This window comes from Myotis yumanensis, unplaced genomic scaffold (assembly GCF_028538775.1).
Source record: "Myotis yumanensis isolate MYYU_CA2020_CCGP unplaced genomic scaffold, mMyoYum1.0.hap1 SCAF_12, whole genome shotgun sequence".
Taxonomy (NCBI): Eukaryota; Metazoa; Chordata; class Mammalia; order Chiroptera; family Vespertilionidae; genus Myotis; species Myotis yumanensis.
The window spans coordinates 2,041,322-2,067,617 of NW_027223763.1; the positions used below are offsets into that span (position 1 = coordinate 2,041,322).

A 26,296-nucleotide genomic window follows, 5' to 3' on the forward strand; every position below is an offset into this window, starting at 1 on the left:
GCAGCACCGCAGGCATGCCGAGCCGAGCGCCGAGAGCAGGCAGGCCCGCGCGATGAGCCGGAGCCATCGATCTCCCCGCGGAGCGGGGGCGGGGCCGGAGCGCGGGCCTCGTGGGCGGGGCCTGTCGCTGGAGGAGGGGGTTGGAGAGCGCTGGGCGGAGTCGGGCCTCGTGGGCGGGGCCTGCCGCCGGAGGAGGGGGCTGGAGAGCAGTGGGCGGAGTCGGGCCTCGTGGGCGGGGCCTGCCGCTGGAGGAGGGGGTTGGAGAGCGGTGGGCGGAGTCGGGCCTCGTGGGCGGGGCCTGTCGCTGGCGGAGGAGGCTGGAGAGCAGTGGGCGGAGTCGGGACTCGTGGGCTGGGCCTGTCGCTGGCGGAGGGGTTGGAGAGCGGTGCGCCGATCCCGGTTCTCCCACCTCATTGTTGGTCCTAGCATTCTATTGACGGTACATTTGTGCAGCTGCTTGTGTACTTGAGCTGTTAGCATTCTCACTCCTGTTAACTGATGCAATTGTTTTTAAATAATTTAGTGCTGTCCTGGGCACACTGTCAGAAATGGGTCCCCACCCACCCCACATCCGGTCCTGCTCCAGTGACACTCTTGGGCGGTTCTGTCCTTCTCGGACCGAAGTGGTGTTGAAACGCTTCCCGCCGGTGCTCATTAGGAAATGACGCGAAGGACGTCCACGGAGCACCGAGCCCGCAGCTGTGGGAGTCATTCTTCACAAGGACACAGAACATTGACAAAAGCCGGCCACGTGCCAGGCCCTGCACCAGTTTCAACACATTTCTAAGCATGTAAATCGTACACAAATAGGTCACAGGAAAGAAAACTAGTCCATAAAACAACAACAAAAACGTAATTAGAAGCCCAGCAGGCATGGCTCAGTGGTTGAGCCTCCACCTATGAACCAGGTGGTCACAGTCCGATTCCCAGTCAGGGCGCATGCCCTGGTTGCGGGCTCCATCCCAGTGTGGGGCGTGCAGGAGGCAGCTGATCCATGATTCTCTCTCATCATTGATATTTCTCTCTCTCTCCCTTCCTCTCTGAAATCAATAAAAATATATCTTTAAAAAATTTAAAGGTGACTTATAACAGAAGCTGTTATAAGCCCCTGTAGCGCCCCTGCAGGCAGAACCTGGGGGTGGGGGGTGTCCAGGAACCCCGCATCAGCAGCCCCGCATCAGCAGCCCAGTTCACCAAGGTGAGTTTGGGGCTGGCTCGCTCATTTATAGGTGGGCAGGTCTCCCGACAGACATACAAATGTTTCTGCTACTTAGTAAGAAAAAGAGACAAACCGATAGTTTTAAAAAGGTAATCAGGAAAATCCACATTAGAACAATGTGAACCACTCACACCCACAAGGAAGTCTCAATGCAAAAACATTGCCCAGACCAAGTGCCAGCGATGGCAAGAGTGTGGGGGCTGGTCACTGCCTTCCACTGCCCGAGGCCATCGGCGGAACCACTTTGGAAAACAACAGCACGTAAACAGGCCACAGGAAAGAAAACTAGTCCATAAAACACGTCATTTCCACTAAACGTGTCCTTTTCCACTAAGTCTGAGGGCTCCCATATCCTGGATCGAGCACTTCCACGCCCAGGGACACATCCAGGAGAGCTGCGTGCACGCACACACTGCCAGGATGCGCAGGTTTTGTGGGGACACAGGGAGCATGATCAGCTCTGTGGGTTAGAAAGGTCACTCTCTCGGGGGCAGGGGGGCTGCAGGGGCCACGTGGGGAAGAGACCCGAAGGCCGTGGTCACGCCGTGGGGAGTGTGACACCGCCCTCAGTGCGCAGACTCACACCAGAGCGTCCGTTCCTCCTCTCCCGGGAACAGGTGAGATGCGCCCGACTCTGAGACAATGGGGGAGAAAACTCCATCGTACGGTCCTTGCTTTCCTCCATGAGCCCATGGGACCCTGACCCACTTCACAGGCCAGAGCACAGAAGACGGCCCAGCCGGTGTGGCTCAGTGGTTGAGCATCGACCCATGAACCAAGAGGTCATGGTTCCATTCCCAGTCAGGGCTCATGTCTGGGTTTCAGGCTTAATCCCCAGTTGGGTGGCGTGTAAGAGGCAGCTGGTCAATGATGTTTCTCTTTCATCACGTTTCTATTTCTCTCTCCCTCTCCCTTCCTCTCTCTCTAGAAATCTAATATAATAATAGAGGAATATGCAAATTACCCAGGACACCATAACGTCATGACTGATCTACAAGCCGTGGAGAGCTACAGGAGGGCAGGGCAGCGAGCTACGAGTGCACAGATTCATGCGCAGGGCTACTAGTCAGTAATAAAAAACACAGAAGACGGCTGGGGGACAGCCCCTCGGCCCCAGTGTGGCAGCAGCCACTGAGCCACGTGAGGCTACGGAATTTTTAATTGCATTTAGTTTTAATTAACTTAAAATGTGATACTCAGTTCAAGGTTGGTCAAACTTGTACATATATTTGGGTCTACTTCTTCAACGATATATTTTGTGACACCTGAGTACACATCCAGTGTGTCTGGTGACATGTGCTCTGAGTGTAAAATACACAGTGGATTTTGGAGACTTTAACCTGAAAAGTGGAGGGTAAACTATCTTGTCAGTAAGTTTCCAGGCTGACTGCACGTTGAAACGACACTATTTCAGATACACTGGATTGAATAAAATGTGTCACTAGGATGGATCCCACTCACCATGAGCCACAACAGGAATAAAGTCCTTGTGGATACTGGACAACATGAGTGAGAAGAGCCAGACACAAGGCCACATGGCATTTGATCCATTTATAGAAACGTCCAGAACAGGCAGCTCCACGGAGACAGACAGGAGCCTGGTGGGCAGGGTGTTGGGGGTGACAGCTAGGGGTGTGGGTATATTGCAGGGTGATGGGCATGTCCCAGGATTCAGGCCACTGGCACTGGGTCCGGCCGGGCAGCAGGGCCAGCGGGCACCTCCCCTCGGCTGTGCCCAGCTTTTGCTCCAGGAAGGGCCCCAGGATGGGCTGCCTCCCGCCAAGGCCAAGGGCAGTACCGACAGCTCTGGGCGGGGCGGGCTGCGGAGTTCTCTGGGTTCTGTGTTCTGACCCCCGAGGGCCTACGCTGCGGGCATCACAGCCAGAGCCCTTGGGTCAGCCACCGGGCACTTGAGAAATGGAAGCCGCCCGGCCGGTGTGGCCCAGTGGTTGAGCATCGACCTATGAACCAGGAGATCACCGTTTAATTCCCAGTTAGGGCACATGCCCGGGCTGTGGGCTCGATCCCCAGTAGGGGGCCTGCAGGAGGCAGCCGATCCATGATTCTCATCATTGGCGTTTCTGTCTCTCCCTCTCTCTTCTCTCTGTAATCAATAAAAACATATTATAAAAATAAAAAAATATTTTTAAAAAAACCAACCCAAAACTGGGACTCAGGGAAGTGCTGTGATTGGCTCAGGACCACACAGTGGGCAGGCTGGGTCTCACGACTTGACGATTCCAGGTGGAGCTGGGCAATGGCACTCAATAGGGGCAGCCAGGTGGCGACAGTGCCTTCCAAAGCCACCAGGGGGCAGCAGAGGGCCGTGCGCATTGTGGGCTGCCTGAGCCTGTGTCCCGGCCCGGGCTCATCATTTAGGTTGGTCCTCTGCCCAGGCAGGAAGGCCAAGGGCAGTGAGGACAGAGGCCCCTTTCTTTTTGGGGGAGCTACCTGTGGGAGAGAGACACGGGCATGTCTGGGGCACCACGGAGTGGGCACCTCGAGGGAGGGGCTGGGGAGCGCGTTCTGCCACAAGCACCGTGCAAAGCCTCTGGGTAATCAGTGCTATTCATTCTCCCCAGGGTTTCCCGCCGGGTGGGTGCTCTCCCTTCTGCAGGGCAGGAGCAGGCATTGCCAGGGCAAGATGGTCGAGCTGGCTCTGGGGGCGGAGGCTGGAGGGGCTGGGGTTCAGGCTCTGGGCCCCGCTTTGCAGTGTCTCGGAGCTGCGATGACACGGTCTGCTTTTGTCTCTGTCAAGGCTGGCGTCTTCCACCCAGAGGCAGATTCCTTCCTGAGCGCGGCCACCATGGTGCCACGCCCGTTTCCTCCGAGGCAGGACGCTGGACAGGAGCGGGGAGCGCCCGGCCCCTCGGCCCCACTCTCCCTCCTCCTCCTCCTCCTCCTCCTCCTCCTCCCCCCCCAATCCTCCTCCTGGGCCCTGTGTGCCCTCAGAGGCCAGCCCCCGCCCCCTCCGGCCCCCAAGCTTCCTCTTTAGTCTGGGAAGGGGCAGGTCTTAGAGCAGAGGGCCCAGGGGACCTCTCTGGTCGGAAATGAAGAGGGGGTGTCACTTTGCCCGGGCGATGCCCATACTGCCCCAGCGGACACAGGCGCAGGGCCAACCACAAGTGTCCAAGGCAGGGGGCCCCTGGACATTGTTCACCCCACACCTGCCTCTCAGAGAGGGGCTCAGACTTGTCCGGGGTGACCCATCCATCAGTGGTGAGGACCCAGGGCTCCTGACAGCTGAGTCAGAACCCACTTCACGGCCAGATGGTCTCTTTATGTCCCCAGGCCCCCCTCCCACAGCCGCAGGAGGCCAGCTTCGGAGGACACGCCCCCCACGCCCCTTCCCATCGTGGCCCAGGGAAGAGTTCAGGGCAGGGTCAGGGGACCCCGCAGCGGGCAGGGGAGGGCGCGGCCCCAGCAGCCCCAGGCCAATTACTTATCTCACATATTCCAGCCCGGACCCCAGGCTTGTCCTCGGGGCAGCTGCGAGTGGCCAGAGCTGGCCTCTGGGTCATCAGGCAGGGAAATCCCTGCCTTTGTGGGGGTCGGAAGGGGGGGCTTCCTGCCGGTCCCCACGCTGGGAGGATGGGAACGGAGCTGTGGGTGCGTCCGCGCACCGCCGGCCTCAAGTCATCCCGCGGGGGCCGCCTGATGGGCCGAGGGGTCCCCTCAGTGTCTGTCCTTCCCGAAGGGCCGCGCGGAGCAGCCCAGCGCGGCCGGGGCCACCGCAGGTTTCCAGGGGCGGAACGAGGAGAAAGCAGAGCAGCGACCGGCCATCGGTCCACCGGCGAGCCCGCTGGCCCCGGGCGCAGAGCTCCCGAAAGTCCGGGTGCAGCTGGCGGGCGGCCGGCCGGCCCCGCGCCCCCGCCCTCCGCAACTTTTTGCGGGCGGCCGCGGGGCAGGAAGTGGAGGGGCGCGGGGGCGGCGCTCGGTCGGGGGAGGGGCCAGGCCCGCGCCCCGCCCCCGCCCCGCCTGGCTGTGGCCGCGCCCCCGCGCCCCCCGCGCCCCCCGCGCCCCCCGCGCCCAGAGCCGCTGCGCCTCGGAGTCGGAGCGCGGGTCGCGGAGCGCGGAGCCCGCAGGCGGCGGGAACAAAGCGGCGGCGGCGAGGCGGCCCAGGCTCGGGACGCGCGGAGCGAGCGACCCGCCGGGCCTTTGTCTCGGGCGGGGCAGGCACGGCGGCGGCCGCGGGGCGCCCCGAGCGCAGAATGCGGCGCGCGGCGGGGCCGATTGCGGAGCGCTGCGGCGGCGGACGGCGTGGAGCCCGGCCCGGGGCCCGCGGGGACGCGTGTGTGTGAACGGGGGACCCGGCGCGCCGCCTGGAGCCCACCCCGCGGCCGCACGTGGGCGGGAGCCGCGGCCCGCGCGGAGCCGGAGGAGGAAGCGGAGGGAGCGCGGCGGAGACCGGGGCGCCCGCTCGAAGCCCCGCCCCGGCCGCCGAGCCCGGCGCGGCCGGGCGGGATGCCCCGGGGCCGCCGCACTTGGGCCCGCGCGCGGCGCTGAGCGGCCGGGGCGCCATGGAGCAGTGGCGGCAGTGCGGCCGCTGGCTCATCGACTGCAAGGTCCTGCCGCCCAACCACCGCGTGGTGTGGCCCTCGGCCGTGGCTTTCGACCTGGCGCAGGCGCTGCGGGACGGGGTGCTGCTGTGCCAGCTGCTGCACAACCTGTCCCCCGGCTCCATCGACCTCAAGGACATCAACTTCCGACCGCAGATGTCCCAGGTGAGGGTCGGGGCGGGAGGGCCGGGTCCCCGGGCGCGCGGGCGCGCAGTCGGAGGTCGCCGCCGCGGGCAGTCCCCGGACGGGGGCCGGGCTCGGGGGCTGGGGAGCGGGGCGCACCCGGTGACTCGGGGCCGGCTCCTCCGAGGGGAGACTGAGGGAGGCGCGAAGTTGGCCGAAGTCCCTCCAGCTGAGGGCGCGCCTCCGCCGCCCGCGGGCACTGCCCCGGGCGAGGAGAGACTCCAGCCGGGCGGGTGGCCCTCCACTGCCGCCCGCGCTCCCGGAGGCGGAGGCGGAGGCCGGCCAGGGTCCCGTCCGACCCCGGGGAGCTCGCTGCGCCTGGGGCCTCGACAGGAGGATCCGGCGCCGCACCGGGGCTGGACGCGGAGGAGGACGGGCGCGCGCGGCGGGGCTGGGGCGCGGCCTGGGGGCCCGCAGGGAGAGGAGCCCGCGGGGCGGGAGGGAGCGGGCGGGTCCGGGGCGCCGCCCCCTCTGGGCCTCCGCCTCCTCCCGGAGCAGCGTGGGCCGAGCCGGCCTCCGGCCCCCAAGCTACTTGGCTGCAGGCAGCCCCTCGCTGCTCCCGTTGGAGCCATCGGTGCGCGCCCTCGGGGTGGCTTTGTGGTGGCCGAGGCCCGCGTGGTCGCTGTTTGGTAGGAAAATGTCTGCTCCGCCGGCAGGAGCTGCCTTTCTTGGCCCTTTGAAGGGAACTTGGCTAAGACTTAAGCGGAATGGAGGCTCTCCCCCGCCCTTCTGGGGTCCTGGAGCCCCCACCCCAGCTTTGAGGGGTCCCCAGCCTGGGCCTGGCCACCCTGTCCTGTCGCCCCTGCCTCATGGCCCAGGGTGAACCCAGGGCGAACCCAGCGGACAAGGGCCATTCACAGTGTGACAGCGGGAAGGGGCCGGGGTGAGTCACTGCTTTTCCAGGCTGGGCTGTGGCCTCTGACCTTTGGCTGCGAATGTGTCTCCACGGAGACGGGGAACCTCCCCCTCCAGGGAGCAGGGTGAGCGGCCTCTGACGGAGCCCTGGGGGGTCCTGCCCCCTCTCAGTCCGTCATCTCCACCCAGGACCACGGAGATGGGCAGCCCGGAGGGAGCCTTGTGGTGCCCGCCCTGCTGCCTGGTCCTCAGAGCTCCCTCGAACCCACCTTAGCACCGTCAGTGCCGCGGCCCGAGGCCCGGGGCCTGGGCCCTGCACAGAGTGTGGTCTCAGATCCAGTCCCCTCCTCTGTCCACACCCCACCCCCCCAAAGAGGAGAAGGAGGGCTGCTGAGGCAGAGCAGGGCCCTGAGTGGGAGGGCCTGCCCCTGGCTAATGGTGGGGCTGCCCAGGCTTGCTGCTCCTGGCGGGTTTCCACCTAAGTGGCTGGGTGACCAGGGCACAGGGCACAGCATGGGGTGGGTGGGTCCACATAGCAGGGCCTGGGTCTGGTGGGCCACTGGGTCCTGGAGCTGCCCCTCCCCAGCTGGGGTTCAGGCGGGATGGGGAGAGGGCGCTGGCGGTGCAGAGGCCTCCCGGGTCTCTGGAGCCGTCGGTGGGCACCCCCCTGCCCCGGCCCGGGTGAAGGGGTGAAGGGGGCTGGGTGGTAGGAGAACCAGGTGGGTGTCTGTGTGTCTTTGTGGCCACATGCTCTGCTTGAAGCCTGACACTGTCACCTCCCAGGTAGGTGACCGGCTTTGAGGCCTCAGTTTCCCCACCTGTATAATGGGGCTAAACTAGTAGCCACCTCACACCACGTTGTGAGGGTTCAGTGAGGGAGGACAGACGTCCTCGGCGCAGTGCTGAGTAAGCGGTACAATCTCAGGACGGTCACCCGGACACTGTGACTACGGTCCCTCGTCGGACGATGAGGGCTGGCCTCTCCGACCTGCCTCAGAGCGTGGGGCTCGTCACACCGATCTCCGCTCGGCTGTTGCAGGCGCAGGGGTGGCTGCAGGTGCTCCGGGAACCTGCGTTTTGGGTCGGGGTTAGATGTGGCTCCGCCTGGGTATTCACAACGAAAGAGACCCTCGTCTTTACCACGAGGGGCTGTGCAGGGACTGGGAGAGGCGCTTGGCGGCCTCTGTGCGGCTGCTCTCCGTCATCTGGGGAGAAGCTGTCCTCTGGGCCCCCGTGGTGGGGTCACGAGAAAAGCCTCAGCTGCCCTTTCTGACGGGTCCTGCGCCCTGTGCGGGGCTGGGCCGGATCCCGAGGGCGTGCCCTCCCTGTTTCACAGACAGGCAGCTACAGCTCAGAGAGGTCGAGTGACTTGCCTCAGGCCACACAGATGGTCAGTGGCAAAACGAACTTGAACTTAGGTCTCCCGTCCAGGACCGTTTAAGCAAATTACGGTTTCCGGGCTGCCCTCGGCGTTTCCAGACTGCCCTGGGCCGTCCTGCTGGCTTTCTGACGGATGTTCCCGGCCTGTTTCTTGGGCTGTTCATGGCGAGCGTCTCTTTCCAGGGGATGGGTGGGTGGGGAGCGCGTGCCTGTTTCCCTTGGGGGCCTGGCTGCTGTGCCGCCGGCATCAGTCTGCAGTCCTGCTCGAAGGCCTCCGTGGTGTCCCTTCTGCTCAGAAGGCCAAGCCGGCTTCCCGTGGTGACATCATCTTTCAGAAGCTAGCTTTTGGAGTGACCCCATCACCCCCCTTGAGTTGATCTCAGCTGGATTATTGGCCCTAAAGGAGCTTAATAGCAACGTGCACTTACTGAGCACCTGCTGTGTACAGGGCCAGGCCCGCGGAGGCTGTCACAGAGGTCCATGCTGCCTCTTTGTCATGCCCTCCTGGGGTTGGCAGGGTCTGCTTTATTTTTTTTTTATTCCAAATGCCTGGCAGCCACCTTGGCTTTAATTAAACTAATTAGGTCTGGCCACAATCTGCTGATCGTAGGAAGGGAGCGCAAGCGGCCGGAGCGGCTTCGGGTGTGTGGTCCCGAGGTTGCTGATGCCAGCAGAGAGCCCTGGCGTTCGGTCCGCCGTCTGAGCCTTCAGGGCACCACCCACCCCGCCTCGTGCCCACACCACCCTGGCGGGTGTCCTGAAGAACAGATTGGGCAGCCGGGCTGTGGGGACGCAGCACAGACAGGGGCCACCGGGTGTTCCTCCGGCCCACGCCTCCAGCACAGTGCGTCCCATCCCCGTGTCCTGGATGCTCCAGCCTGCTCCGCCCCCGCACCTTTTCTGTCCATCGTGTGCTGTGGCCCTTGCTGGAAGGCTGGCCCTCCTCTGAGCCTGTTCTTCCTGGAGGAGCTAGTCTGGAGGCCCCCTCCTCCGGGAAGCCCCCTCTGATTTCCCTCGCTTCCATCCTGCTGGCGAGCCTGCTGTTACCCCTAACCCTGTCCTTCCCCACTGTGGTTCAATTTCCTGACCACTTGGGAGCCATGCTCCTGCTGGATAGATTTCGAGTGAGGGGCGCCAGCACCCGTGGGTGGTTGTCTGTCCCCTCCCTCCCGGCTGAGTCTTCATCTCTGGGTCCCGCAGGGCCTGGCGTCCCTTGGTCCCTTCGCTCCTTGATCCTTCTTTTGAAGGGGTCACTGTGAGGCCCTGTGCTGCCTGGCGAGAGGCCGGGTGGGCCGGGCCCAGGAGCTTCCGGGCCAGCAGGGACCCGCAGCGGGTGCTGGCCAGATGCCTGTTGACCAAAAGAGTGGCCTTCAGGTGGCCAGCGAGTCCCCGAGCGCGAGCAGGAGGCTCCTCGGTCCCGAGGCCGGGGTTTGTGACACTGGGCGGCCGGGAGCGGAGACAGGAGGGCTGATTCCAGGGCAATAAGGAGCCTTCTCTTCTCTTGTAGGCAGATTAAAACAATATGTAGGTTTTCTTTGAACTCAGAGAGGAAGGGAGAGGGAGAGAGAGAAACATCAGTGATGAGAGAGAACCATGGTCGGCTGCCTCCTGCACGCCCCCAAGTGGGGATGGAGCCTGCAGACCGGGCCTGTGTCCCGACCGGGAATCGAACCGTGACCTCCTGGTTCATAGATCGACGCACAACCATTGAGCCACACCAGCCGGGCAACATTGATTTTAAAAATACATTTTGTTATGCCCACGTGCGCTCCGTAGGGGAGTGGAAATCAGCTCTTTGGGGTGAAGAGAATTATTCTTTTTACCGTAAAGCGCAGATGCACCCCGAGTACAGACAGACTGCTGTACGTCTGCGGCATTGAAGTTTCACGCGGGGAGGTGTGTAGGAAGAACGCCCGGAAAAGCTCCTTCGGGGGGCGATACTGAAAAGAAACGGGATTTCCCGGGCATTAGCGTCTCCATGCGGCGCCGAGCGCGCAGCAGCTGCCCGAGTCCCGGGAGCCGCCGGGGCTGGAGTGGGAGAGCAGAGGCTGATGGGCCAGGGTCTGGCTTTAGCACCGACCCATCAGCCGGCCGCCTGGAGCGGCTTGCAGGGCTGTGTGGAGCAGGGCCCCCAGGCGTGGGTCTGGACTCAGCTGCCCAGGTCCCGCAGGGCGGCCCGGCCCTGGTGTGGGGTGGGCTGCTTGTGCGGTGTGTGCGCAGCAATGGCGAGGTCCGGCCGTGCACGGGCCTCGGCTGAAACCGAGAGCGATGCTGCGTTCTGGGTGGGAGGCCTTGGTGAGGGACGGGGTCTGGGCCCGGGAAATGGGCGTCTCTGTGCCGGGACTGGGGGCTCAGCTGGGCCTGGGCCGGGGGTGGGGGCAGAGCCTGGATGGGGGCCTGACAAGGGGAGGAGCCACGGGGAGCCCCCACCCCAGGCCTCATTTGAGCCCTTTCTTGCCACGAGGCCCTCCCTGGAGGAGACCCCCTCCTCCTCCCCGTCCTCCTGTGTTCGGGCTGCGGCTGTGGCCGTGGCTGCCCGAGTCTGCGGGAGGGTCACCCGGGACAAGCCAGTGCTGGTGGGGCTGGTGCGGGGCCCTGATTGAGGCAGGTGCCCAGCCCCCAGCCCTGTGGCTGAGGCCCACCGTGGCCCTCCCTGCTGACTGCCCCTGGGGCCAGCTCCTCCCGCACCCCAGCTGCCACTGCCACCCCTCCCGGAGCGCCCGGCGTGAATCCGTGTCTCAGGCCTTGGGGGCCAGGCGGGCTCTGTCGCAACTGCTCAACCCTGGCCTCACGGTGGGAAGCGGCCGTGGACGGGCTGTGGCCGGTACAATGTGCTTCGGAAAATGAAACTGGAATTTCATATAATTTTTATGTGTCATGAAACACCATTCTTTTGATCTTCCCTCCCCAATCGTTTAAAAAGATGCAAACCTGTCTTGGCCTATGAGCTGTGCTAAGCCAGGGCTCGGTGCGGCCCGGCCCACATCCTCTGTCCTGGTTCCGGGCGCACGGTGGCCCCCCCCTTGCGCCCTGGGACCCCACCTGGGACTCGCTGTCTCACCTGCACGTGACCTTGGGTGCTGTTGCTCAGTGGGGTGGCTGTCAGCTCGTCCCTGGGATGGAGCGGGGTGCAGCCTTGGACCCTCTCAGACCTGGTTCAAGTCCTGCCTCACCTGGCTGTGCAAGCCCCCACCCCCACCCCCGGGCGTGTTAGCTCGTCTATAGAAGGGGGTGTCTGACCGAGGACAGAGGTACGGGGGCCCAAAGCTCCCAGCCCAGTGTCTGGCTCTGATAGGTGCTCGGTGGACGGAGCACCCCCCAACCCCACCGTGGGGTGCTCTCCTCTCCCTGGACACCCTCACTTTGGGCATTTTGGCTCTTCGAAGCCTGGGGCTGCGGCTTCTCCCCGTGAGCGCCCTGAAACATGGCGGGAGGGAGAGACCTGGATGAGCCCCCTGCCCGGGGTCCCTGAACCTCCCGTCTCAGGGCCTCAGGCCAGCAGCCTGGAGCTGCTACGACTGTTTTGGTTTCTGAATCCAAAAGAGAAAGAACAGCAAACACGGGCGCGGCGGGAGGCGGCTGTCCGGGGTGTGGACTGCCAGGTGTGGGGACTGCCAGCCAGGCCGGGGTGGCGGCGCCAAACCAGGCTCCCCACCTGCCGGCCGCAGGTTTTGGGGGTGTCCGCGCTGCTAAGACACAGCATGTCTTTTGTGGGGTTCGCTGTCGTGTACATAGGATTAGCATGATTATTTTTCACGCGCCTACTCCGTGTCTGCCGAGCCAGCGGCAGCTTCTGCTGGCTTGTTTTGTTTGGCTTCAGAGGCAGCGTGCACTCGCGGTGTCGGTGAGAGTGGCTGGGCAGGCGGGGTGCTGGGGACAGCTGCCACCCGTCCTCTGTCCCTCCGTCCCTCCTCGGGGCCTGGACTTGCCCCGCCTTCCCCACGCCAGAGCTCCGGACCCTCAGCTCCGGACCCACACCTGTGCCCCCTGGGGAGGGGCTGGCGGATGGTCCTGGTCCCTCACGCTCATGACACCCACATCCTGAGACCCTCCTCTGACTCTTGGTCTGCCCCCGGTCCCAGAGTCAGGGGCACCTGACTCCCTCCCCCGGGCCGGCCTGCCTGCTGCTGAGACGGGAGAGGAACCCTTGACAGTCACGTGGGCGAGAGACAGGGCCCTTCCAGGTCTGAGCTGCTGCTCCCGCCGGCAGGATCACGGGGTGCAGGTCTCTGTGCCTGCAGCACCTGTCGGCCTTGCTCCTGACACCTGGAGCCCAGCCCCCATCTCTGCAGGCGTGGCCGGGCCGCGGGATGCCTCCGACTTCCTGTCTCCAGGAGGGGGCTGGAGGGGTGATGGGCCAGGAGAGGCCTCCCCTCCAGGCTCTGGACTCGGTGCCGGAACCAGGGCCCGCCCCCTCCCTCCTGTGCGGAGCCAGCACCTGATCCAAGCCTCGCGCCTGCACCTCAGCTGCCCCACCTGCAAAGTCGGCCTCATTTCCGCTCTTGCTGCCTCCAGGGGGGCTGGGAGGAGGGCGGCGGGGTGTCTGCGTGCCCCTTGCAGGCGCAAATGACAGCCCCAGGGCGTCAGGAGGGGAAGCGAGGGGTTTGCGTGTCACGCTCTTGTGGGGAGCGCCTGCCTCTGACTCCGGGGGTCCCTGCGCTCTGGTGACAAGGCCCGTCTCTGGCGCTTCTTTTTAAAAAAAGTTAAAAAAATAGGTTTTTATTGACTTCAGAGAGGAAGGGAGAGGGAGAGAGAGAGAAACATCAATGATGAGAGAGAATCATGGATCGGCTGCCTCCTGCACGCCCCCCACTGGGGATCAAGCCTGCAACCCGGGCCTGTGCCCTGATTGGGAATCGAACCCTGACCTCCTGGTTCCTAGGTCGATGCTCAACCACTGAGCCACTCCGGCCGGGCTTCTGGCCCTTCCTAAGGGGTTGCTTCCCCACACGGCCCAGGGGCTGCACTGTCCCCGGGAACCAGCGCCGAGGCAGCCTCTGCGTTCGGTGAGACGTGGGTTTTCTGCTGTGTCTTTGGGAGAATCTGTTTCCCGACGTGAGCTAACGACGCGTGGCTGCTGAAACCTTCCCCGCCCGCTGCTCCCACCCCGCTGCTCCCACACAGCCTGCCGGCCCGCAGGCTGGAGAGGGAGCCTGCAGACATCCCATGAAGGGCCGAGCGTGGGGCCGGGCGCGTCCCGATGGTGTCGTCAGCAGGAGCTGAGGGCTGGGCAGCGGAGGACAGGTGCCTTGTGTGGGAGTCAGTAATCCCAGGCCATGGCCCTCGCCGTCCACCGTGGGGGTGTGTGCGTGTGTACACGTGTGTGTTCATGTGTGTCCATGTGTATGTCCGTGTGTGTGTGTGTGCGTGTGCGCATGCATGTGTGTTCACCGTCTGCCTGGCCTCTGCGGGGCTGTGCGGCCTGCTTCTCGGCAGCAGGATGGCATCTCATTTCGGGACTTGGTGTATGCGTGACAAATTGGAGTGGACTCGGGGTCAGGCGGCCAGGCGGGGTCTGCTGTCTGTGCTGTGCCCTCGGCCAGAGACCGCCATCTCTGTGCCCGCCCGTGTCCCCGTAAGGCGCCGCCATCAGCTCCTCTGTGCTGTCTGGGGCTGTGTCCACGCTCCTGCAGCGGCTGAAGCCCCGGTGGCCTTGCCCGCAGAGCTCTGTCCACCTGTCTGCTTGGAGAGCCTCGGTCACCTGCCGGCCAGGAGTCAGGACACAGGTGTCCCCCAACAGCAGGCTCTGCTGGTGCCGGGGACCCATGGCTGTGGCTTGAGCCGTGCCCTGGACCGGCTCTTCAGCCCCTGTCCTCTCCCTCCCTCCTGCTTGAGCCTGGGGCTGCGGGTGGTGGTCTCCTTCCGGGTGGGAAATGGGCAGCCCGGCAGAAGGCCAGTGTCACGGCCACATCGCCCCTCGGCCAGCAGCGTGGCTCTGGCCCGCAGCCTTTCTTCTGCGTTGCCGTCGGGTGGCCCGGGGTCACTGCGGGCCAGCACCTGGGCTGCCTGTCGGTGGTGGTGGCCAGCGGGTCCGGCCAGGACAGTTTCTCCTTCGAGGGCGCTCAGCCCCCTCTGCCATTCTTCCTGCACGCGGAGTCCCCTGCCATGCGGTGCCCGCTCCTGGCTGCCCCGCGGCCTGGCGATGCCGAGATGGTCCTCATTAGTCACACCGCTGGAGGCTCCCGGCCCGAAGGTGAGGTGTGGGGGGGGAGGAGTCATTGTCACCCACTTGGACACTGAGGCTGGGAACCGAGCACTGCGGCAGGCGCAGCACCTCGCGGGCGCCGAGGGCTCCTGGGTGCGGATTTGTGTCCCTGCGAACGCTCCCCGGTGGTCCCTGTGCCGGCAGCCACTCTTTCTTCTTCACCCGTGTAATAAGGCATTTTTTCTCGCAGAAAAGGGAAGGTAGAATTTTCGCACTCCACTCCCTTCTCATGCAGATGGGCCCCGGGAGAACCTGACCTGTCATCTCTTCGGGTGTACTTTGTGCTAATTTAGCTGCTTAAACGAAACATCTGTTAGCCAGCCAGGCCCGGGAGGGCAGCGCTGCAGGTGGGACCGGAGGTGGGCAGGCGTGTCTCTCCCGCGGTCACAGACTCGCCCGCAGACCGCCCCCCCCCCCCACCCCGTGCGGAGGGTCACTGGGCACCGAGAGGCCACGCCGCCACCCGGGGTGCAGGGGCGCCCGAGCATTTGTACTTGTCCCCTCGGGCCCCTGAGGACAGCAAGAACTTGCTTGGTTGAGGTTGGACCAGAGGCCAGTGGTGGGCCCCCCAAAAAGGGAGGCACCCGGCCCCTCACTGCCAGTGTTGGGGCTTGGCCACGGCCAGGGCTTAGGGGAGAAGCAGCTTCTGTCTGCACAGCCCCCACGTGCCCAGGGGACCCGGAACCCGAGCCTGTCAGCGTGGTGGGCAGGAGCCAGGCGGGGCCGGGGCCCACTGTGGCCGTGGCTGTGGCTGTGTGGCCCTGAACAAGCTGCTGCTTTTTTTTTTTTTTTTTAATGCATCTTTATTGATTTCAGAGAAGAAGGGAGGAGAGAGACATAGAAACATCAGTGATGAGAGTGAATTATGGATCGGCTGCCTCTTGCACCCCCCACACTGGGGATGGAGCCCGAAGCCCTGGCAGGTGCCTTGACTGGGAATCGAACCGTGACCTCCTGGTTGCTACATAGGTAGATGCTCAGTCACTGAGCCACGCCGGCCGGGCTGACCAAGCTTCTTAGTCACCCCCTCCCCCCAATGCCCAGGTCTCAGTAGCTCCTCTGTGCAGGGGCTGCTGTGTGACCGCTATGGGCCACCCCTGGCTGCCGCGGGCGTGGGCTCCTGCTGGCTGGTTCCCACCCTTCACTCTGGAAACGGCTGCTCTGTGTGGCATGCACTTTGGGGACCAGCAGGCACTGGTTTCTGAGTCGCTGCGTGGTATAAAGGGACCACGCCGGGCACAGGTGGGCTCCTGTGGACACCGGGTCCCAGGGTCACTTCAGTTGTGGTCGGACTCTGGTGTGGGGGAGCTGCCTCTCTTCTCCAGGGCCTGCCTTCCCCACTGCCTTTTGGAGCTGCTTCTTCCTTTAAGGTTGGCCAGGCCTCTCACCTCCCCCAGGGAGGCTTCCAGGATTTCACCAGCTCTCCCTGCAACTCCTATAGGTCCGTCCTCTGGACCTTCCAGTTCTCGAGGAACATTTATTGAGCAACTACTCAGGCGAGGGAAAGATGGGCGAGACCTGGCAATTCCTTTGAGGGGTCCAGAGCCCAGGGTGAGGGAGCAGAAGGGGTCTAGGACCCCTGGAGCAGCTCTCACTGCCAGGGGAGGGGACAGGAACTCGGAATCATGGCTTCCAAAGGCTCTAGGGAAGCAGGGTGGTGGGGGTGGGGGTGGCTTCATCCTGGGGTGCTGAGGAGCCCGGGAAGCGGGTAGAGGACACTGTGTGCTTGGATGTGGCTTCAGGAAGTCCTGAAGCGGCTGTGGTGCTGGGAATGGGTTGGGGGCCGGCCTGGAGTCGGCGTCCGGGCGGCTGGGAGGATGCGGTCACCAGGCAGGAAAGCTGATCAGCCCGCACTGAGGGGCAGGGGGAGCGAGAGGAGCGGCTCCAGGGACGGCCGGGCTCGGCAGAGCTAGCACCCCACCGGGCATGGGCAGTGAGGGGGTGCCCGAGGCTGGGCCGGGGCAGTGGCCCTCCAGCTTCAGCCCTCGGGCTGCGAGTCTGCTGTTGGCCAGGGGCCCAGGGAGGGCGGCCCTCCCAGCTGTCCTCGGGATCCGCCCTGACCGGGAGGAGGGACCCAGCCCCGCCCGCCGTGTCCTCCGTCTGCCTTGGGGCTTCCTGCTGCCTTTCCGGCCTGGGCTGCAGACCGCTGACCCGGCTGTCCCGGCTGGACTCTGCCGAGCGCGGACTTAGCTCCGGCTTTCCCTCCTTTGCTGTCTCCTGGACGCACCCTGACCGGGATGGAACCTGAAACCTGACTGGGAATCAAATCGGTGACCTTTCTGTGTACGGGACGGTGCTCGAGGCAACTGGGTCCTGCCAGCCTGGCCAGCCTGCCCGCTTACAAAGCCTGCGCTGTTGTCCCCGCCACGGGGACGGCCACTCTCAATGCTCCCTGTGGGATGGCCGGCCCAGCTGGCCGACGGCGTGGGGCCCTTTTCCAAGGCCAAGTCTGAGGCAGGGGCCCCTCCCTTGGTGGGCCGGGGCTCAGGAGGCCAGGGCTGTGCTGTCAGGGTCCACCCCGGATCCTCACTGCACGCTGGTCCTCACGCCAGCCCTTCGCCCCCCGCCCCCTTGTGGGTGGTCCGGCCATGCTGGTCAGCTCTGGCCGCTGACTGTGCTGAGGGCTGGGGTCCCCAAGGGGTCAGTGGTGAATGGATGCGCCGTGGGAATGGCTCTTCACCGGGCTCGTGGTGGGGCACCTGTGAAGCTGGCCTCGCCTCCCGTGTCCCCTGGACCTGCAGGTGGAAGGGCCAGCCCTCTGCGTCATCCGGTCCGCGCTCTTTCTGCCCCCAGTGCCAGGGCCTTTGCTCCAGGAAATAAACAGTTGCCTTTAAATAATCCACAGGCTGCTTATCAGTGGGAACGATCAATACAAAAATAAAAGCGGCTGTCGGGCCCGGCTGGTGTGGCCCAGCAGTTGAGCGTCAACTGGGAAACAGGAGGTCCCGGGTTCGATTCCAGTCAAGGTCACATGCCCCGGTTGCAGGCTCGATCCTCAGTAGGGGGTGTACAGAAGGCAGCCAATTGATGGTTCTCTCTCATCCTTGATGTTTCTATCTCTGTCTCCCTTCCTCTCTCTCTAAAAATCAATAAAAACGTATTTTTTTTTTTAAAAGTGGCCATTGGCAGAAGCCAGACACAGGAAAAATAATGGTACTTTGTCATCTAAGCCACAGTGAAGGGAGGCGGGGCGTTCTCCCCACAAGGCCCTCACCCCAATGCAGCGGGACTGCGCTAAGGTCACCAGCTGGAAGGGACCACGGGACAAAGCGAGCAGCCGCCCAGAGGCATGGGTGCAACAGCAAGACCCCTATCGTCTGGGGGTGGGGGGGGTGGGAGGAGGAAGCGCATCAGCGCAGATGGCACAGGGTGAGGGGCCACAGGGTAAAGGAGACACAGGCTGTGGGCAGCCCAGGGTTCCATTTTTATGTTTTTTGTTTGTTTTTTTGTTAATCCTCAGATGAGGATATTTTTCCATTGATTTTTAGGGAGAGTGAGAGAGAGAGAGAAACACATCGATGGGTTGCCTCCTACATGAGCCCCGACCAGGACCCAGGCCGGGGAGGAACCTGCAACCCAGGTACGCGTGCCCTTGACCAGAATCGAACCCGGGACCCTTTGGTCCGCAGGCCGACGCTCTATCCACTGAGTCGCACCGGCCAGGGCCAGGCTCCCATTGTTAGCTCTGCTGTGTGCCCTCGAGGAAGTCGCTTGCCCTCTCTGCGTGCAGTGCCCTCACCTGTGTGATGGGCCACAGCTGCTCCTCGCAGGAGTGCGGGGTGATGGTGTGTGCGCCCCACGAGCTCCCTAGTCAGCGCCCTGCCTCGCCACCCTCCCCTCCCCCAGCCTCCAGGGCCGGCACAGGCCCCTCTGGACCTCTCGCACGGACCCCGGACGGACCCCTGCTCTCCTGTCTCCTTTCCATCCCAGCATCACATCCAGCAGGAGGGGTGGCACACACAGCGATTTTCCGGAAGGACTCTGGCAAAGGGACTGTTGACAGGTGTGAGAGCAGGGCCAGACCAGGGAGGTGGCACCATCCACAGGGGTTCTCAACCTTCTGGCCCTTTAAATACAGTTCCTCATGTTGGGACCCAACCATACAATTATTTTCGTTGCTACTTCATCACTGTCATGTTGCTACTGTGATGAATCGTCATGTAAATATCTGACATGCAGGATGGTCTTAGGCGACCCCTGTGAAAGGGTCGTTCGACCGCCCAAGGGGTCGCGACCCACAGGTTGAGAACTGCTGATCCAAGTTCTCAAGGGGGCGGGGCCACGTGATTGGCCAGAAAGTGCGCACGTGAACAGGGCGGGACCACGTGATGAGCCGGAAGTGTGCACACGAACAGGGGCGGTGCCATGTGATCACCGGAAGTGCGCAGTGAATAGGGGCGGAGCTACGTGATTGGAAGTGTGCATGTGATTCGGTGGGGGGGCACGTGATGGCCGGAAGTGCACCTGTGAACAGAGGCGGGCCACGTGATCAAGCAAGAGGGGGCAGTGAAGGAGGGGGTGGCGCCATGTGACCAAGCGAGGGTGGGCACAGGAACAGGGTGGCGGGGGCCCTGTGAACACGCGCGAGAACGGGAGGACAGAGTCGGGGCGCGTGATCCCCCAGAAGCTGACGAGGCAGGAAGAACGCTCCCTGGAGCCCTCCGGGAGCACAGCACAGGCACCCTGATTTCAGATTCTGGCCCAGGACGGGGAGAGTGCATGTTCCTGTTGGTTGAGGCCAGTCTGCAGCCATCGGAGCAGCAGCCCCAGGACTTGGACCCCTCCCTGCCCCTCCTTTTGGGGCTTTGACTGGGTTCTGGGAACGGCTGAGCCCTGGGTGGCAGGGCGATCCCCGAGACTTCTCGCCGCAGAGCTCCCAGGGAGACCCCTCCCTGTGTCTGTGCCTCGGCCCTGCCTCCTGCTCCCCCGGGCTCCCCGGCAGTGACAGTGCAGTGGGTGCACCAGGCGGGCTGCTGGGTGGGAAGTGCAGGCGCCTTGCGAGCCCCCAGCTGCGGGAAGATGCAGACCCCCCCAGCCCCGCCCGCACCTCCCCGGCCTCCCCCTCATGAGTCCAGCCTGGGCCTCGGCTTCCTGTAGCGCCTGGGCTGACAGGAGCCAGCACCTGGGTTGTGGTGTCCATATTCCAGATGCAAACTGAGGCTCAGAGAGGGGGAGCAGAGGTCTCTATCCCCCAGCCCCCCTCCCCCGTAACTCAGCCCAGCTCACAGGCGGCTCCCCCAGCTGCCGCCTGGTTGCCATGGTGTCGGAGGAGGAGATTTCTGAGAAGCGATCCAAAATACAAACCAGGGCCCCGCCTTCCTCATCCCTCTCCTGCTTCAAAGCCTCCTTTTGTGCAGGTGGGCGGGGCCTCTTCCTGGCCAGGCAGCCGGCAGCAAAGGAGGCCAAGGAGGCAGAGGGTCCAGGTAGAGCAGCGGTTCTCAACCTTGGCTGCACATTAGAATCACCTGGGAGATTTTAAGAAGATTCCCAGGTGATTCTAATGTGCAGCCAAGGTTGAGAACCGCTGAGGTAGAGGGTTCTGTGCCCACCCCCCCCACCCAGGAGGTTTCCTGGACCCGGGCTCCATCGCCCCCACCGTTCCCAGGCCAGGCGGGCTCTGTCCTGCCTCCTGCGCACAGGCAGTTCCCTCCACTTGACCCCAGAGAAGTGGCTCCGATGGAGTGAGCGGCCTCGAGAGCCCCCGGAGGAACCCCAGGAGGACGGGACGGGGCCTGAGCCACGAGTCAGACCCCGCTGCACATTACCAAAGCAGAGAGGATAACTTTAAAAAGAAAACTGAACGTTGGCACAAAAAGTTCACCATCAGACGAGGACTCCGCGAGCTGTTCAAGGCGGCGGGCCCCCCCAGCGTTCGTCCCAAACGGTGTCCAGTGTCTCCCATGGGGGTGAGGTCATCGCTGAGCTGGGGTGTGTGTGTGTGTGTGTGTGTGTGTGCGCGCGCGCGCGCTTGCAGAGGCCCAGCTGGAGCCGCCGGGGTGGGTGGGTGTGCTCCGCTCTGTGGGTGGAGGGATGGGGCAGGAGGGGGCCCGGCAGGAGTCCTGACCTGTTACTCACCTGGCAGCCCAGGTGCCCAGGGGAGGGTGAGTGGCCAGCCCCGCTCTTCAGAGGCCCCGCCGCCCCTGTGCCCCCAGGGGAGGGGGTTCCTTTTTGCTCGCCCCTCTGCCCAGCTGTGTGTTCCGGAGCCTGTGAGGGTCAGAGCGGGGCTGGTGGGCAGTGTCCCAGGACCGGGCTGTCAGGAGATGGGGGTGATGCTGGGGCTCTGCACGCACCCCTGTGGGGTGAGGAGTCGGGGGGGGGGCTTCGGGGGACACCCTTTCCCACTATAGGCCCGGGGGGTGGGTGCCCTGGCACGCTGCTTCAGGCTCGGGGGTTCGTGAGTGGCTTTTGGTGGCCCAATCCCGAGAGCTCGGGGGTGACCTGTCCGCGTCTCTTAGAGGAGGTGCTGCTGGCCGAGAAGTTCCCCAAACGCTCAGCATGGGATGGGAAACAGGAAACGCAACCCGCGCCGCCCTGGCCTGTGGACACCAGCTGCGGGGCCGCCGCGCCCCCCTGGCCACTCTCCTCCCCGCGGCCCTTCGGCTCCGCGTGGGGAAGGGGAGACGCATCGGTGGCCCCTGCCTGGGTGGCGGTCCTGGGGGAGGGGCCGGGCACCGTCCCTGGGTGTCCCCGTCCCGGGTCTCCCGAGGCCGGGCCAGAGCGGATGCGGGTCCCAGGAATTCCATGGGGTCTGAGACCCGGACACCGGCCTCCCAGACCCAGGCTCTGCCAGGGAGACCCAGGCCACCCGCACGAAGCCGTGGGGAGGCCACCGCCCCGTGACAGCGCCGTCTGGGCTCCTCGCCGGGACCCTCGCCGTCCCAGCCGCCGCCCGGCCCAGCAGCCCTGGCCCAGCCGCCTGGACGCACCCGGGGGAGGACGGGGAGGGGCACGTGGGGTGGCTGCTGGGGCGCCGGCTGGGATAGTGATGTCAGCAGGGGGGGGGGGTGATGAGGGGACACGCTTGTCCGCCCCCTGGGGGGCGTCTGTGCTCAGCCTTGGAGCCTGCGGGGCTACCCCACCGGGGGGCTACCCCCTCCTCTGCGCCCCCCAGGCCAGCGGAGCAGCCGCGCGGAGGCCCTGCCCGCTCCCACCCCCTTGGTGCCGCCCGGGAGCTTCACTCCCTGGACTGGCGGTGCAGGCCCCAGGGGCCCGTCTCCCCAGGGAGCAGCAGCTCGCTACCCTCCAGCCCCCCTGGGCCGGACCCCTTTGCTGACCGCGGTGCTGCAGGGTCAGGTGGCCAGTGCCGCGGGCTTAGGGGCGCATCTCCCTGTCAAGCAGCGGGGGAAGCCCCGCCCTCCCCTGGGCCCCGCCCTCTCCTGGCCCCGCCCTCTCCTGGGCCCGCCCATCTCGACCCCGCCCTCTCCTGGCCCCGCCCCTAGGCCCCGCCCTCCCCTCGGCCCCACCCTCTCCTGGCCCCGCCCTCCCCTGGCCCCGCCCCTCTCGGCCCCCGCCCTCCCCTAGCCTGCCCCTCGGACACGTGGGGAGTCACGGGCACTGCTGTGGAGTGGACCCCCCCCCCCAACACACACCCGGGGGCCGCCTCCCCATGTCCCCAGGCGCCCGCCGCTCTGGGCTGTGTCCAGTGACCGAGGCCTCTCCGGGGACAGGGAGGCAGGGAAGTGAGTCCTGAGTTTCTTGTGATTTACGACCTAAATTCCCCACACACCAGAACCTTCTCCCCTCTGAGCTCCCGGCGCACCATGACGCTGGCTTTGAGCAGGCAGGGTCTCCCCGAGAGGCCTCAGAGCACCCCCACCCATTCCTGGGGTTCTTCCCTGGGGTAGAGGAGCAGGGAGCAGTGACCTGCTGAGGAGTGTCTGCAGGTGAGGGCCCAGGGCTGGGTCATGTCTGCTCCCACCACGCATCCATCTCCCCGCCCCCCACCATGCCCTGGAGTGGCCCTAACGAAGTTGCTACAACAGAAATTGTTCTGGAAGCCGGAGTGGAGGAGGGGAGGGTGGAGGTCCAGGCCTTGCTTACTCCAGAGGCTCTCGGAGGGACCCGCTTGCGTTCCTTGGCTTGTGGCCACAGCACTGCAGCTCTGCTCTGTCCTTGGCGGCCTCTTCCTCACTGTGTCTCTCTCCTCCTCTGTCTTTTAGAAAAATACCGTTGCCCTAGACAGTGGTTCTCAACCTTCCTAATGCCTCGATCCTTTAATACAGTTCCTCATGTTGTGACCCCCAACCATAAAATTATTTTCGTTGCTACTTCATAACTGTAATTTTGCTACTGTTATGAATTGTCATGTAAATATCTGATATGCAGGATGTATTTTCATTGCTCGCGACCCACAGGTTGAGAACCGCTGATGGGCTCAGTGGGTAGAGCAGCGGCCTGCGGACTGAAAAGTCCCGGGTTCAAGTCTAGTCAAGGACACCTTGGTTGCAGGCTTGATCCCTGGCCCTGGTCATCGCGTGTGCAGAAGGCAACCAATGGATGTGTCTCTCTCACACCCATGTTTCTCTCTCTGTGTCTCTCCCTTCCACTCTCTCTAAGAATCAATGGGAAAGTATTCTTTGGTGAAGATTAACATAAAAAAAATTAAAAAAAGACACTGCTCTTTGGATGTGGGCCCCCTCGAACACGGGATGATTCCATCTTGAGATCTTTATCTCCATTCCAAGTGCAAAGATTTTTTTTAAATAAAGTCCGATTCTGGAATCCCAGGAGTGGTGATGTGGACATATCTTTGGGTTTTCCTGGGGCGGAGGGGCACTTTAACCCACTGCACCCTCCTTCCTCTCTCTTCTGTCCGGCATTCTCTGGGTGCTTGGTGCCTACTAGCCAGCCTGGGTTCCTGGCGGGGCGGGGCAGGGCGGGGTGTGGGGGTTCGGCCATGCTGAATGGCCGAGCTAGGGGACGGCTTACCACCCTGCTGTGGGCGGTGGGGACGGCGCTGCGTGCTGTTGGACCGGTGGGGTCAGACCGGACCTGGGTTCAGCAGCTCGGTACGTGGGTTCTGGCTAAGAAAGAATTCAGAGCCAAGACTCCGGCTATAAGAGAACATTTATGGGTAAATCACGGGGATAGGAAAAGTGATTCCTAAGAGAAATGGGCTTAGGAAACAAGGTACAGAGGTAGAGGAAGGGCCCTTGGAGCTTGGGAGTCAGGAGGAGAGCTCAGTAGCACAGTCAGCTGTTTCCAGGTGTGTCCATTCAGGGCCTGGTCTCCACTGATTGACTGGCGTCTCCACTGATTGACAGGTGTCTCCACTGATTGACAAGTGTCTCCACTGATTGACAGGCGTCTCCACTGATTGGCAGGCGTCTCCACTGATTGACTGGCAGGCGCCAGGGCAGGGTCATTACAAAATGCAGCTGGTCCTGAGGCAGCGGGGGCTGGTTTAGCTGCTTTTCTGGGCCTGGAGCTGCCCAAAACCGAGGCCTCGATGTTATCTCCGGGGGAAGGTCAGGGGGTCCAAGCCGCAAGGCCAGCCTCGTGCTAGGGGAGAGAGAGTCACCCTGGGCGGGGTCCCACCCTTCAGCCTGCGTTGCTAGGCACCTGGGGCTTTCCACCCCGTGACCTTCCGTCCCGGCCAGTCCGTGTACCTGGCTCTGCTCAGGCCTGTCTGCCTGCCACACCCCGGGGTGGAGCGGTCTCAGCAGTTCAGTTGGGCCGAGGAGGGTGGGCAGGAGGGGGCGGGGGAGCGTGGAGGAGAGGCGGGTGGGGTCTGGACCCCGGCTCCCAGCTGTGCCCCTGGCCGGGCTTTCCACAGGTGGCTGCCTGAGATGGCGCCCGATCCTGGGCGGTCAGCCTGGGTAGTGAGGGCCCATCTGAGGGCCCCGGGGGCAGCAGGGTCTCCCTGGCCCCTGGGTTTGCCACTTCCATCCCCACTCCCCACTGAGGAGGCTCCCCTCGGAGTATTTAGTCCCCGCTGGGGCCGCCTGGGCTGCCCCTGGGTCTGCAGCTGGTGAGCCTCGCTCAGGTTCCCACCCCACCCCACCCCGAGCCGCTCCGCTGCCCTCTCACTTCCCCTGGCCAGCCCTGTCCCTCATCTCGAAAATAACTCGGGGCCGGGGGGGTGGAGGGTGGGGGGCAGGCACGTTGCAGGCTCAGCCAGGGAGCCCCGTGTGATGGCTTCTGTGGAGGGTGCGCAAGGGCAGGCCTCTGCCTTTTTTTTTTTTTTTAATATTTTTTATTTCAGAGAAGAAGGGAAGGGGAGAGAGAGATAGAAACATCAGTGATGAGAGAGAACCATTGATCAGCTGCCTCCCGCACGCCCCCTACTGGGGATCGAGCCTGCAACCCCCGCCGGCATGTGCCCTGACTGGAACCGAACCGTGACCTCCTGTTCATAGGTCGATGCTCAACCCCTGAGCCACGCTGGCCGGGTGCCTCTTCCTTCTTGGTGTCCCGAGGCCTGACAGCTGCGTGAATGAATGGAGAATGAATGAATGAAGGAAGGCGGGTGATGGGTGCCCAGGGCTTTCCGAGGTCCCTGTGGCTCAACCATTTCTACTACAGGGTCCTGTTGGGGCTGAAGGCTCTTGGACTGGGAGAGGGTATCTGGTGGCCCCCACCGCGGGGCCTTGAGCAGAACAAAGCTGGTCACTCTCCTGCAGATGCGATAGTGAAACTGGAAGCTGCCGGAATGCCCGTCGGGAGGGGAGGGGTGAGGGATGCGCGGCCCAGGGCTGGGTGTTATTCCCAGCAGTCAGTTGTCTAAAAAACAAACAAAAAAACCACACAAAAACCCCCCAAAAGAACAAAAACCCCCAAACCTCTGCAGAGTCAAGAAAATGGTAAGTGTTGCTTTAGGGAGGTTTTTATTTGATTCCACCTTCCCCCTTATCTAAAGAGGAGTTTCTACCTGGGGAGAAAAGACAAAGAAAGGTTTTATGCCCTGGGGCGATTCCTGGGCACACCTGCTGTTAAAATCAACAGGGACTGCCCTGGCCGGTGTGTGGCTCAATGGTTAGAGTGTCGGCATGCCCACCGAAGGGTCCAGGGTTCCATCCCCGATCAAGAGCAGGTACCTGGGTTGCCGGTTGGATCCCCAGCCCCAGTCGAGGCACGTGCGCGGGAGGCAACCAATCAATGTGTCTCTCTCACATCGATGTTTCTCTCTCTCCCCCTTCCTTCCTCCCTCCCTCCCTTCCACTCTTTCTAAAAATCAATGGAGTCCGGCCGGTGTGGCCCAGCAGTTGAGCATTGACCCAGGAACCAAGAGGTCACCAGCTCAATTCCCTGTCGATCCTCAGTAGGGGGGTCTCTCCATGTTTTTTATCTCTATCCCTCTCCCTTCCTCTCTAAAAAAAAAAAAAAATTAAAAGAATTTAAAAAATCAGTGGAAATAATAACCTTGGGTGAGGATTAACAAACAAATCAGACCTAACTCGTTGGCAGCTGGTGCAGGGGGAGGCCCCCAGTGCCAGTCTGGGCCCCCGTTCCCCCACCTAGTGAAGTGGTGATTGCTATCCCAGCCCAGGGAGCCCCCGAGGGGCAAGGCCTGGATGGGAAGACCAGACAGACCCCCGGAGACCCCGGCAGCAGGAGCCCCTGCCGCCTGCTGAGCCCTGGGTGCCCCTGTTCCCCTGAGGACTGCCGTCCCCGCACGCTCTGAGCAGGTGGGGCCGGGCTGGGGCCGGAGCTCAGCTCCCCGAGCTGAAATACCAGCTCCGGCTCCGTTTTCTGTGCAAAAACAACTGGGGGTGTTTCCTGCCCCCTCCTCCCCTGGCCCGGCTCTGTCCCCAGGCCCCAGCCCAGCCGCCCTCCCCCGCTTGGCTCCCACCCGGTGGGTGGGGGCGGAGGGCGAGTCTGCAGCTGTGAGCATTCCTGACCTGCGGTTCAGGGGAGAGAACCCAGCTGCTTGCCAGGCAAACAATGGAGCCTGCT

The 26,296-nt window shown here is 63.5% G+C and overlaps 1 protein-coding gene across 6 annotated transcripts in view; it reads left to right on the plus strand.

Annotated features, from left to right (window-relative positions):
• Positions 1 to 5,367: 5,367 nt before the first annotated feature.
• Positions 5,368 to 26,296, plus strand: part of VAV2 (vav guanine nucleotide exchange factor 2) — a 97,201-nt gene continuing 76,272 nt past the window's right edge. For 2 of the 6 annotated variants that reach the window (XR_011473341.1, XM_070430336.1), the window contains exon 1: positions 5,369 to 5,943. Coding sequence is in view for 4 of the 6 variants with exons in the window: in XM_070430336.1 (XP_070286437.1) it covers positions 5,740 to 5,943 (204 nt within the window). In the remaining 2 variants the exon portion in view is untranslated. Of the gene's footprint in view, positions 5,944 to 26,296 lie in introns of all 6 variants that reach the window. The other 4 variants (XM_070430338.1, XM_070430337.1, XR_011473342.1 and 1 more) reach the window with 3 other exon arrangements.